This window comes from Anser cygnoides, chromosome Z (genome assembly GCF_040182565.1).
Source record: "Anser cygnoides isolate HZ-2024a breed goose chromosome Z, Taihu_goose_T2T_genome, whole genome shotgun sequence".
NCBI classification, from domain to species: domain Eukaryota; kingdom Metazoa; phylum Chordata; class Aves; order Anseriformes; family Anatidae; genus Anser; species Anser cygnoides.
In genome coordinates this window covers 8219549-8232827 of record NC_089912.1, presented here as the reverse complement: position 1 = coordinate 8232827, position 13279 = coordinate 8219549, and the positions used below count along the sequence as shown (strand labels likewise).

The following is a 13279-nucleotide window of genomic DNA, read 5'->3' as shown; positions in this document are numbered from 1 at the left end:
CCATAATCCCAAATGAATTTCATCCTTCTGTCTACATTATAAATGATGTTATAGGACTTCATTACTGTATTGCAAAGATCTGCATTAACTGTTAAATCTTAGATGTATAAGCAACAAGAAGATCTGCATTTCACATCTATTTAACATGTGCTTAGCATTCAATTCTGCATTTTAGATTCAGAATTTGTGAGAGACAAATAAATGCTACTCTATTAGTACAACTGTCCTACACAGACTCACAAAATCTGGTACACCCTTTTCTACCTGACACCACCACCTCATGGAACTACACTCAGCTGTTTGTACTGTTTTTTTTCTCCCTTCCGTATGTTATTTGTTCCATCTTCTATAATGACCACAGTAATCACCTTCCTTATTACTCTCCTGCATTAGTTTCTGAAAGACCTGTTCATAGCCCAGTCGGATTCTTCTTCTCTCAGTAGCCAGGGTGTGCTCCAGATGGTCTTCTGTAGACAGAAGCTGTACAGGTTCTAATTCAATCTATGAAAATGGCAAGAAAAAAAAAAAAAAAAAGAAGTTCTTAATTCCACAGTCATACCGTGCACTTTGAACTTAAAACGGCATCAGCATTTTCTATAATCTTTTGCTATCAACCGTCCAAGAAGACAAGTGTCATTAATACAAACAAGCGCAGAGTTAAAGTTCAAGAGATTCTGCATTATCCTTTCAGAGTCATTTGTTAAAACTCATAGACAACAGGCTTTTAGCTTTTTAATACAAAGATTCATGAGAGCACATACAGTTTAAGACAGTCCTCATTTAAAAAACAACAGCAACAACAAAGAAAACACCAACAAAAATCTATACTCAAGAACATTTGAGTACAGAATTTTCTTTTTAGAAAAACAATCCAGTTGCACTGAGCAGTGGTGCAATACTTTTTTTCTTGTATTACCTTTTTTCTTAATACATGAAAGTGTACCCAGAGCCCGTTCTCATTCACTAATTCTCCTTCAAATAGCCTGCACTCTTACAATTCACTCCTACTCACATGGCCTATTCTATCTATCCCCAACTATCTGAAGACCTGTTTTCAAAGGACTACTGGTTTTCTGAGGTGGAGGAGAAATCCATGAACACATAGCACTTGTGGCTTCAGACTATATACATTTCATAGAATCACAGAACCATAGGATGGTTTGGGTTGGAAGGGACCTTAAAGATCATCTAGAATCAACCCCCCTGCCATGGGCAGGGACACCTCCCACCAGCGCAGGTTGCCCAAAGCCCCATCCAGCCTGGCCCCGAACACCTCCAGGGATGGGGCATCCACAGCTTCTCTGGGCAACCTGCTCCAGTGCCTCACCACACTCAGAGTTAAAAATTTCTTTTATTATTAAATAATTTATGCCCTAAATGCTACTTGTGCTTAAATGCAAATTCCCATGTACGTCAGCTCAGGGAAAAAAATGAATCCAGTCCCATACTGGCTTCTGAAAAGTCTTACATTTAGATAAATACTGAGAGGTGCCACTGAACAGTCACTTGTGTGATTTACTTACAAGATCTAATTTCAGAAACCTTAAAATAATGCACAAGCACTGTAACAGAAAAAATCAACATTTTACATCCTGCTGCTACTATTTCTCAGTCTTTGAGTCTTCACTGAACACTCTTCCGGTTTACTTGCCTTATCTCTGACCCTACTCAAGAACTACCCAGCTTTTTCCAAATGGCTTAGCTAGAAGATTAAGATGGTGAATTTATACTGCTGGTCTCTGCACAGCGTTAGTAACAACTGTTCCAAAACGTGGGTTTGAAAAAATGTTCTTAACTTCTCCAAAACTCTAATTTCCAGTGGAATTAGAATTGAAATATTAATCTCCCTCTGGGCAGTCCTGTCTTAAGCTTAGTTAATCATCACAAATTTAATCGGTAAATAATCTCCCTGGATATTTGGGCATAAGGTGCCATGGATATGATATCAAATCAGTAATAAACAATCCTTACTTTTTATTTTAGTGCTCTCAGGCTAACCAATTTAGCCATTAATCTTTCAGAGATGAGCTGAACTTTAGTTTTGGTAAAACTGACTAATTTGTTTCTTGAGCAAACTGCAATCTATCATTGCAGAAAGGGAAAGAAATGGCTGGATATATTAAATTGCTCATGTGATGACAACCCTCTGCCAATCTGCAGTGGATATTAATAAGGCAGATGCACTTTTATAATATGTTAAAAGAAACTGGAAAGTCAGATATGATTATGATACTAATAACTTGTGTTAGAAAGTAGACTAGACACAAAGGGAGTTTATTAAGAATATCTGAGGAATATATGGCCTTTCCCACACAACACTTTAGAAGAACTGTGCCTGCACTGTGAAGGCCAAACAGCGCTGTGACTGGTTTCTAAACACCTCCAAGGAGCCAAACACTGGGAAGAAGAGACAACAGAGGCATGCAAACTATTTAACATAAATGCTGAAGAATTAATTTAGGTTGGAAGCTAGCTTAAAAATGTTTTCTACCTGAGTAGAGGTAACTTTGGACCACCTCCTCAAAAGGGGGAGTGAAGGATGAAAAAAAAAAGGGGCCCCATCCTCCCCCAAACCCTTGTATGTATATAGATCAGCTTCTGAAAAGGAGAGAGGTGGTGCAAACTCACAGGAACCTCTCTTCCAGTGCTTGGCTGTTGCAATACTGCAGCCCTTATAACAGCACCAGTTCTACTACTAGTAAATGTGCAAGACAAAGTGGAAACAATAAAAAAGACTAAAAAATTCCTATCAGTTGTGGACAAAAATATCTCCTTATTTTCTGGAGTTCATGCTATTTTTCTGTCATTGATCTGAATAAAGAGGTATCATCATTTTCCTGTGTTTCACAATCAGAAGAGTTGTGCTATTTCACAGAAACATAGTCCCAGTAACTTCAAGCATAGAACAAAATAGAAAGAATACCTTTTTAGCACCAACTGGTTTGGCTACATATGTTGCATATGCCACACTCACAATTTTTTCAACATTTGTCAAAACATCCTGTACTGTAACCTTGATGCCAACCTACAAGGAAGGAGGCAGTGGGAGAAGGGGACAAAAAAGTAATTACATCATTGTCCATCGAGTTCAGATAAAGCAGTGCCCTGCTTATCAAATTAATCATGTCCTGTCTCTTAAACCTAAGGTAAAAGGTAAAAAGCCTAAAAAAGGTAAAAAGCCTCATCTGCTATCACTGATAGAGCTCTGAACATATAAGAACATCACGATATCCTTTGGCCTCTGAAAAGCCCTTTAGCACAACTGTATACAGACGTTTCAAATCATCTGTAAGGGTAAAATAAAAAACAGGAAAGACACTTAGATTTACTTTTATGGGTATCCATTTCCATTTACTTGTGTGTGATTTGGAGTCTACGTCTGAATCTAAGATCTGTATGAACAGTGAACTCTTTATAAACACACAGAATACAATGAAACATTTGAAGGTGAAGCACTTCATTTGACCCTCTGATGTGCACCAAATCTTTTGATTTTTGTGAACTTTAGAGCCTTCTGGAATACATTCTCTAGGATATGCACCTTTTCCATTAATACTAATATAAATACTCGTAAGGTTCCATTCTTATTTCAAGTAATTGGACAATACATTATTACAATATGAAGAGTAACAACATGTGCACAACTAGCTGAGAGAAATATTTTTTTTTTTTACCAAAAGTTTCAAAAATACTTAGAAGTCCACCTATTCAGTAGACCCTGGCTCTGATCTGAAGATTACTTAGAGGTTAATGGCTTTGGACTGGACCAACACCAACTACACCAACCTGTCCTGTATACCTGCCAAGTATTTTAAGTCTTCAGGGTCCAGTTGCTATTTTGACACAGATTATTTAACAGGCAATATGCAATTAAAATAGTCATTATGAAACCAGAGTTTCATTAGGCAGCACTGTTGTTTAGATTTCTGCACTACCTCCTTCTGAAACTAGTAAGACTGGATCCTTGTTTCATTTCTCTTCTCCTCCCACCTCTCTCCTCTGTTCATTAAACATCATTAGAAATAACAGTGATGATCTCTTACCTCCATGCTGGTTTTGAATGCTCTGTTCACCTTTGCTTTGATGGTAATAACTTGTCCAACCCTGTTAAGAAGAGTAAAATCTTCTTATGGTACGTAATCATGGAGCTTAATAAGTGTTTGGACCTCCCTCTCTAGGTATTCATAATAGGAGTGAAAAAAATCTCTGGAAGAAACTCTCATTAAGCTGTGATCAGTCTGTATCTTCCACAGTGTACTGAAAATGCACTGAAAAAGGTTTAGCACAGTCAGACTACACTCATGCTCAATAATGATTTTAGTCTCTCAGAAAACTATGTAAGCTTAATTCTAGGCACTCCTTTTCCTTGCTATCTCTATGACATCAGGTATGCTCCAGGATCCTAGTCCTCCAGGAAATTATGGCCTAGATTCTGCTTTTGCTCAAACGCACATCATGTGCATTCTCTAGTATACACATACATCCACATTAAGGAATACTCCCAGTTTGTGCTCTATTCCCCAGTCTTCTTTGAAGTTTTTGTAGGATGGGAAAAGAGTGTACTTCCCACATTCTGGCCAAGAGCAGGGATGTAACATGCCCCTTCTGTCCGAGCAGCATACTGCTGAACAGCTACTACTCTTTCCCATTTACTTACATGGAATACCTAAACAGAATATTATATTTATTTATGTATAAATAATACATGTTTTTATATGTATTTTTATGTATTTTATATGTATATTTATATGTATTTATATGTATAATTTATATGTATTTATATATTTATTTACTTATATTTATTTATATACATAAAATTAACTGACTGTGAAAATACTTTCCTCATAGAATTTCTAAAATGCTTCTTATATACTGATAACAAGTATATTTTTTTATCAGGCAATGCTAAAATAGTGGAAAGAAGGCAGTTTCCTCCAGAGTTGTCTTATTGAGCAGAACAGCAAAAGGACATGAGGCAAAGATATGGTAAGTGAGAACCATAGCCAGAATAACTGGGCATGAGACTACTAACTTCAGGGAAATTAGGCTGACTTAAAACTGCTAAGGATCAGTCCCACAGCAGGCAAAGTACAGTAAGCTACATCCATGACTATCAGATATAACTTGGACTACTTGACTATCTATAAAACAGACATCTACAGTTAAGCATTGAGCACAGCATGACCCAAGTTTATTAAGAAAAAAAAATCTTTATCATTTCTTCCTAATTTAATGGATAGGTTTTTTATGTACAAAGGTAAGGCTTTTGTTAAACTGCTTCTCTCACTGACAGATTTTCAAATGAGTTGTTATCAAGCAATATAATGGAAAATAGGAAAACTGTTTCTTTACAATACCAGACAAGAAGAACGAATTGCAAAGATTTTTTTCTTTCTTATTCACATTCAAGAACACAAGCAGAAACCTTAATATGGGGAAAAAATGGTTCGAGGAATGAACCATTCCTTCTTCTGCAGGTCCTTCTGCAGACACACACCTTTTGAAGATACTCATAAATTTTTCTATTACTCACTGCAAACATGCAAACATAGTAACATAATAGTTCCAAACTGCACAGCAAAGGGAACCACCAGTGCCTTTAAAAAATGAGAGGGTATTCAGAACAATAGCATAGTATTTGTGTTCAGGCTTGGCAAAGAAGTTATAGATACAGTCTTGTAAAAAGCCTTTAGAAAGCTTAGAAAGAGAACTCACTCAAGTATCCTGAAAAACCTCTGAAGATTCTGAATCTGCCACAAAACTCCCAAGAGGATTACAGTAACACAGCAACAGAAGAAATGAGAAGTACAAGGTGAAAAAGGGGAAGTTTATGGCACACACTGACAGTGAGCATGAGGCTTTCCTATAAAGAGGGAGAGTTCAGAGTCTGTGGATGCTTGCTGAAGATGTCACGGTTGCTGTGAAGGACGTCACGATGGCAGATTGTCCATGAGGTTCCCGCACAGCAGGGAATGCAGCGGTCTCTACCCCATTCTTCCACACAAGATTGTTTATTTGACCTTTGCCAGCAATAGGTCCCTGGTGACCTCTCTTCCTCTTTGTGAGAACATTGCATAAAAGAGGTTGAGAGAGGTAAGGTTGCATCTGTTAATGTTTCAGTGAACTGCAGAGTTTGAGGGAACAGCAGAACAAAGCTGATGTGATATCACTCAACCTGAGAAGCCAGTCCTGCAATAAGATGGGTTTGGATTTCAAGAGACATTGAACTCCCTGACTGACTTACATCTCCTTTGGTGTTCCAGTCTACGTAGCTGAATTCACATTTCATTGCAGAAAAGTGTAGTCCTCTGGGGTCCATGGCCATAACAGAAAATAAAGATGTCAGAACTGAGATTATAAGACAGTACGATAGGAAAATGTCTTTTCATATACTTTCCAGAGCTGTTTCAAAATGAAATGTTTTACGTTGTATCATGTATTCTGTCTTTGGACAAACAGATTTATTTAAGCCAAGACAGCTGATCAGCTTGGGCATTTAAATAGGTATTTAAGGGCAGAAGTCACAGAACATCACACTTTCACTTGTAACTGGCAGAAAGATTCTGAAATACATTAGAATGGTTAACATACGGAGCATTAACAAAATTTAAATGTAATTTAAAGTTAGATGTTCTTACTACTACTGATCTGCTGCATATTAAAAGATGAGGAAGATGAGGAAGATTAACATATTTCTTATGGCATAAAACTGAGTGTTGCAATATATGGATATATTATGAAAAAATGTATTTCCATGTCAATTGAAGAGAAATAAGCACAGAAGAGTTAATCCTTACAGAGCATACCTAAGCTGAGTTACGTAAACGAAGCCTTACAGCAGGTAACTTACAAAACACTTTTCTTTTTTACCTTTTAAGAGATAGAAGAGCTTTTATTAATGCCAGACATTTGTATAATTTGGCAAAGTTTAGGAAATGACACAGTGAACTATGAACAGGATGTTAGGGATGACTGAGGCTGAAGAATAATTACTGAAACCACTTCACAGTTACTAGACTTATACCTCAAATTCTTATTAATAATGAAACATTCGCCCTACAAATGGAAGTAGAGCTAGAGACATATTTAGAAACAAATTTGAAAGGATAGTGTTTTTATTCTACTTTAGAAGCTCAGGTCTGCTCTCAGAAACAAGTGAGGAAAATGCTCTGAGGCTACTGAAGTCTGAAATACTAGCCTGAAAGAAAAACGTTACTCTGACTTCATTTGTAGATCTGTGATCTACAGATGTGTAGATTTGTGACCTGTTCGTCTGTGATCTCTGTTTTTGCAGAGAGGATTATTTCCTAAGGAAAAATTTAAGAACAAAGAACAATTACAGGCAAGACAAACATTTGAAATCACATTTTGTAGAACAGGCCAAGAACTTGTGATTTCTAGACTCAGCATAACCATATTCACTTGCTTTGCTATTGGTTCTAGTTCTCATCTTAGTAGCCACTGGTCTAAAAACTTGCTGACCAGAAGTGCAAGCAAGTATTTATTTACATCAGCTGCACATCTGACAACCAGCATTGATTGGCTTACAGTTATGATCACTGCATGTGCATTGGTCTGTAACCAGGTCCACCTCACCTGTGCCATCATTTATGCACTCATTAATTTCTAGTTTGCAAGATGCAAAAACACACAAGAAGTTTGTAGGATATTTTGCTTCTTTTGTTTGCGTCTTGCTGCTTCAGCAGCTCAGGTTCTGTAACATGATGAACTTCCACACACAGTTTTGCTTATTTATTTAAATGTAAGCAAACCATGGCTTTTACATAAGCACTTAAATACAGCATTAACTACAAAGTAATGACTTCATGTTTTCAGCAAGATATCATTTAGGAAAAAAATGTGCCATTTCCTCCTACAGCGTTTTTTATCCCTTACAAAATCATGGAGAATGGTTAAAACAAAAATTTTTGGCTTTTAAGCCTTGTATTACCTTGTACACTTACTAAATACTCAATAATCACAAATGTAAAACATTTGTTTCGTTACATGAAGATATTCTTTTAAAAGAGCTGAAAGAAAGAGACAGTAAGAAATAAACTGAAACAGCACCTACAACAAAAATCGTACAGCAACCTTTATGAGTTTTATAAGTGTATTCCTTATTTAGCACAGATAAGCAATGGCCTGTGGCATTCACTTCAACTAGAGCCAAAGATCACTGGGACATCGGTTTCTCACCTGGCATCTACGTTGCCAGGTCAAAGAAACTACAGTTTATTTTAGATCTGTGAAATTTATCTCTGTTTTCTACATGGGTCAGGCTATCGCCGACAGGAAAGAGCAATTTGGAGACTTAACCCCGTGGCTCTGGGGAGTTTGCTGGCCCAGTATTTTATAATGCCTCAGTTTATCTCTGCCAAATAAGAATCTCTAAAATGAAAACATTTCATCATTGCTAGCTGGTTTTGTACCTGGCAGCTTCTTCGAACTGTATGTCATCCATAGATGCTGTCACACAAGACACACCAGCGTGTTTCTCAGCTTCAAAAGAGACACAAGGACAGACAATTACTACATTGCACTTGCAGCAAGCCATTCACCTATATATGTGCAAGTCTGAAGTGGAGCCTTTAGAATAAAGGAAGCTAAAATAAGACTAATACTTACCATGAAATAAAGAGAATATCAGGAAATGAGACCAGATGATTATAATGGTTCTCCTGAGTTTGAAAAGCTCTAACTATTTAAGATCTTCCTCTAAAAATGAGTATTCTGAATGAGAGCTATCAAGCATGTTCCAGGGGAAAAGAGTATTAACAGGTCTACAGAAATCCCAGAAACCAACCTCAAAATGAGAATGCTGTGAATGTCAGCTATGTTAAACCTGTCTAGAAGGTTATGTCACTTGAGAATTCTCAGACACAGGAGAAAGACCTACTGGCTTGGTAGTATGGTCACAGCGGTGGAAAGCAGGTTAAGTACATGCCCCCACTATTATATTAACAACCCAGGAATATAAAAAATACAATCAAGATTTACACATTGGAAAAGAGTATTTACTTTTTGTAACAATTTCAAAATATTGTTATCAAAATTTGTAGTGTTCTTCATTTCCCTAGATTACGAAAAATAATATATCCTATTTGTATTAATTGGGAAAAATAATCTTGAAAAGGTAAATATCTCTGCTGTTAATATTTGGTAGTCCAATAGTCATCTTTTTATATCAAGTTATTGTGATTTACTATTTATTTGACCATAGCGCCTACAGTTTCACATCACAGGCTAAATTCCTCATCCCCTAGGGTCTATGGAACAGGCTCCCCAGTGGCGTAGTCACGGCAGTGTCTATCGGAGTTTAAGAAGCATTTCGACTGTACACCTAGTTGTATAGCTTGAATTTTTGGGTAGACCTTTATGGCGCCAGGAGTTGGTCTCGATGATCCTTATGGGTCCCTTCCAACTCAGAATATTCTATGATTCTCTGATTCTCTGATTCCATGTAAGCACAGGGAACCCCAGCTCCAGAAAGTTTCCTGGGTAACGTAGGCAAAAAAAAGAGGAGTCCTAGGAAACCTGGACAACGGTACTCTGTCCAACAGACAGGAGTTCTTACTCCCATGGAGCCCAACAATATTTTTGTGACCATTGGAGGAAAAGGCTTGGAGGAACTGGAGAGAGGATGGTGCATAAACTGTATAATTACCTGAGGAATTCCTTTTTAAAATATGAAGGTAAAACACACGAAGGCACTTATCAGTATACAACAAACTGTGCTGAAGGGAAGAGGTCACTAAAGACTAAGAGGCTAGAGTTGCCACAGCGTAATGCAAGATGATGAGTAAGACTGTGATTGATAAAAAACAGCCTCAAAGTGAAGCAAGGAGCCAGGTGGATCAACCCTGAAGCTGCAGGACATGGAAAAAAGGAGGTGCAAAATCCAGGCACTTGCAACTGCAGCAGCTGGCACCAGCACAGGAGAAAGGTGCTAAAGCCAAACAAATCCTGCCTGGCATGCTGAGTTTGCTGGGACACAAGAGCCAAGCTAGGGAAAGCATTAAAAAACTTCTGTGTGCAATGGTACTAGACGTGTGGCACAAGGCAAGTCAAGTAAAAGCAATTACTAAAGGTGGACTGAAAGCAAGCTCCCCTGTCAGGTTTGCAGCTGATGAGGATCACAGGTTCACTGAAGTCCAGGGAGCAGGCACCAACCATTGCAGCAGCAGGGGCTCTGCCACATCAGGGCAGGGACTCGAGTTACAGGCTTTCTACCATCAGCCTCTCCATGAAGAGCGCTTTTAAGAGAGAAATTGCCAAAGGGCTGAAGCCAAGCAGTGCCCTAGTGCCACCATAAACCTCTAACAAACGTGCGGTCACCCTGGGAAGCTGAAGCCTGCCAGGTGGTTGCTGCATAGGACAGGTCCTCCAGCATCCCACAGTTTGTGGGAAAAGTGGGTTATGTACAGCTGCAAGCCACCAAGCGTCACACATGCCTACACAGCCAGCACACCACGCTGCGTGGCAAAACCATCCATCGGGGCAGGAGCTCCCCCATCACAGCCGCTATTCCCCACAAGTCTTCCTATGGACCTCGAGCCCATGTGATGCACTTGGGAGCTCACCGGCAGCAGAGCCTGGGGTTTTCCAAGAGGCAGCGTTCACTTCTAGAAGCCAGCTGAGGGGTGTTATAAGTTTTTTAAGCCGGTGTTTCTTGCGTTTTTTCTCTGAATATGCTTAAATTAGGGCTTTTCTTCCCTTTTCTCGAGCACATCTCGTTGCTCCATCCCTGATCTCCCTCTTAGCTCTCGCCGCTCCCTCTCACCCCACACCCCCTTTGTAGCCCGCTCCTCACCCCAATCCCCTCCACGACCCCCCGGGGGCACAAAGCCGCCCCCTTCCCCTCCTGCCACCGGCAAAAGCCGGGAGGGAGCCGCCGCTTTCGGGGCGAGGAGGGGAGGCAGCGCCCGCATGGGCGGCCCGACGAACTGGAGGCTCCGGGCGGCAAATGGCGGCGGGGGCGCCTCAACCCGCCGCCCCCTGAGGCGGCGTCGCCCCCCGGGGCGCCGCCGCCCGTCTACCTGCCAGGCAGGCGGTGGCGTCCATCCACTTGAGGAGCTGCCCGGCGCTCAGCTCCCCGCGGTGGTTGGCGTGAGCCGGGAAGACGGTCTGGCACATGCGGACATCGCCGCCCGCCGCCGCCCCGCACCGCTCCATGGCACCGCGGGCGAAGAGAGCAGCGGCGGCCGAGGCTGCCCCGGCCACCGGGAGGGAGCGCCGGGACGAGCAGGACCGGGCCGCCCTCCCCGGTCCCTGCCGGGACGGTCCCGCCCCACGACGGCCGTGGCCGAGGTGGACTCGCCCCCCGCTGGACGGGGCCGGGCTGCGGTGGGGCGGGAAGGTGCCTGCGGGCCGGGGCGAGGCCGGCATGGAGGTGCCCGGCCTCGAGCCGGCAGCCAGGGGCTCCCGGAGGCTGCCGGCCTGACCTGGTCTTGGAGGGGACAACACGACGCCTAGATTTGACGGGGAGCTTTTTTTTTTTTATTTTTTTATTGATATATATATATATATATTTTATTTATCCCTGGATGTTCGATCAGCCTCTCCTTTTTGTCGTCTAGCAGTGGCCCTTCACCCGCTGTTCCAACTGCAGGCTTCCCGTGTTTATTAAAAACATACTGAAATAATTTTGTGCCGTGAATGTTCATCTAAACATTGTTAAAGATCCAGCTTTAACCCATGAGAGCAGGGAAAATTTGAATGTTAACCAACCTGCCACACCAAGATAAGAGTTTCTCAGTACAGTAGGGATTTTCTTTCAACATGGTCTGTTACTATCCTTACACTATAGCAAGATCTCCGTTTCTTTGTCACATACGCTTTTTAGCAAGCAACAGGATGGCTGTACCACCACATTAGATTCGTCCCAAAGGATACTGGCGCTGAAAGTCAGCACGCAGTGCCATTCCCTGAATTTATCTCTGTTCTCTTGCTTGAGAGCAGTTTGTTGTGAAATCTCTTTTCCCTCTTTGACTGGGTTCTGTGGAGGACAGAAACGTGGCAGTGTCATAGCTCAGCCTTACGATCAGAATGGGGCTTGGGAATGGCGTGCAGCCAGTATTTTCTCGTTCCTCATCTGCTCAGTCCAGATGAGAAAAATTCAGGCTTCAGTATCAGCTTCTCAAACCACAGGTGCTGGATCTCAGAAGGAGTCTTTAAACTGAACTCAGTATTTTGCTATTAAAAAAATAAATAAATTAAAAAATTGTCCTCTGCCTACATAGGCCAATAATATGTACATTTGTTTTCAAGAATATCTTGTCATGCCCATTGACTGGGCTTTCCTGAAGATAATCCTTATTTGTTGTTCTCTTCCAGGTAGCTTTCACATCTGTTTAACATGTAACTCTGATCAGGCAATTGGCCCATAATATTTATGTGTCATCTGCTGTGAGATTAGGAGCTACAAAGCTGTTGCTATTACAGACAGGTAAAGAGAAATCTAAAACTGCACATCTAAAGTTTTCTGAAGCATGTGGAGGAATGCATGCTTGGGTGAGTGGTCAGCAAACCTCTCCTTTTAGAGAAACAGAAAAGCTAACTTCTCTCATTTCTGTTGGTGAGGGAAGCTGGTATTTGGTACTTCTCACACTTAAGAACTATATGTACCTCTTGACTTATAAAGAAAGTGTGTCACACAACATAAGGAGAAGGGAGCTGCCCTTCAAGAACAGGAATGGCCACCCAGGATCCAAATGAGGTCTCCACATGGCTGCCATGGGTTTGAACACTTGGCAGACATGGAGAGTGAGGTGAAAGACCTCACAGCCTAAAACGTAATTTTCCCCAAATCACCTCTACTTCCATAAGCCACCTTTCTTTTCTGCTTCCTGTCCCTCTCCTCTGACTCTGTCTGCTGAAGTAACTGAGTCAAATGTCTCTTATACAGCTGGCTTCAGCATCTCCTTTCTCTGCAACCCCTTGTATTCCTTTAGCTTCTTACATGGTCTCCATTGGAGTAATTGAGTGTTTTGCAGTCTTCAGTGTATTTGTCCTCATAAAACATCTGAAAGGTCAGTATTGTTCTCTTTTCACAGCTGAAAAATTAGAGAAATGAAGTTACTGGCCCAAGTTCACAGAGGACATCAGTGTGGCATATAAAGTTTCCCAGTAGAAAAGTGCCTTATGCGGCACAACTGCCTGTACCAGTACCTCTGGTGGTCACTGCTGGAAAAAGTTGGCCAGACCAACACTACCTTAAGGCAGACTCTGGGAAGCATCTTTGTAAACTGTCAGATTTCTCTTTACTGATGCCCATTGT

The 13279-nt window shown here is 41.0% G+C and overlaps 1 protein-coding gene across 3 annotated transcripts in view; it reads right to left on the bottom strand.

The window, feature by feature from the left end:
* The window catches only part of ACOT12 (acyl-CoA thioesterase 12), a 35631-nt gene extending 24233 nt beyond the window's left edge, over window positions 1-11398 (bottom strand). The window contains exons 1-5 of one of the 3 annotated variants that reach the window (XM_048055596.2): window positions 11040-11398; window positions 8433-8502; window positions 4044-4104; window positions 2924-3025; window positions 369-501 (exon numbers count right to left, since the gene is read on the bottom strand). In XM_048055596.2, the coding sequence (XP_047911553.1) occupies window positions 369-501; window positions 2924-3025; window positions 4044-4104; window positions 8433-8502; window positions 11040-11388 (715 nt within the window). In that variant the 5' untranslated portion in view covers window positions 11389-11398. The remainder of the gene's footprint in view (window positions 1-368; window positions 502-2923; window positions 3026-4043; window positions 4105-8432; window positions 8503-11039) is intronic. The other 2 variants (XM_048055593.2, XM_048055595.2) reach the window with 2 other exon arrangements.
* Between the last annotated feature and the right edge of the window lie 1881 nt (window positions 11399-13279).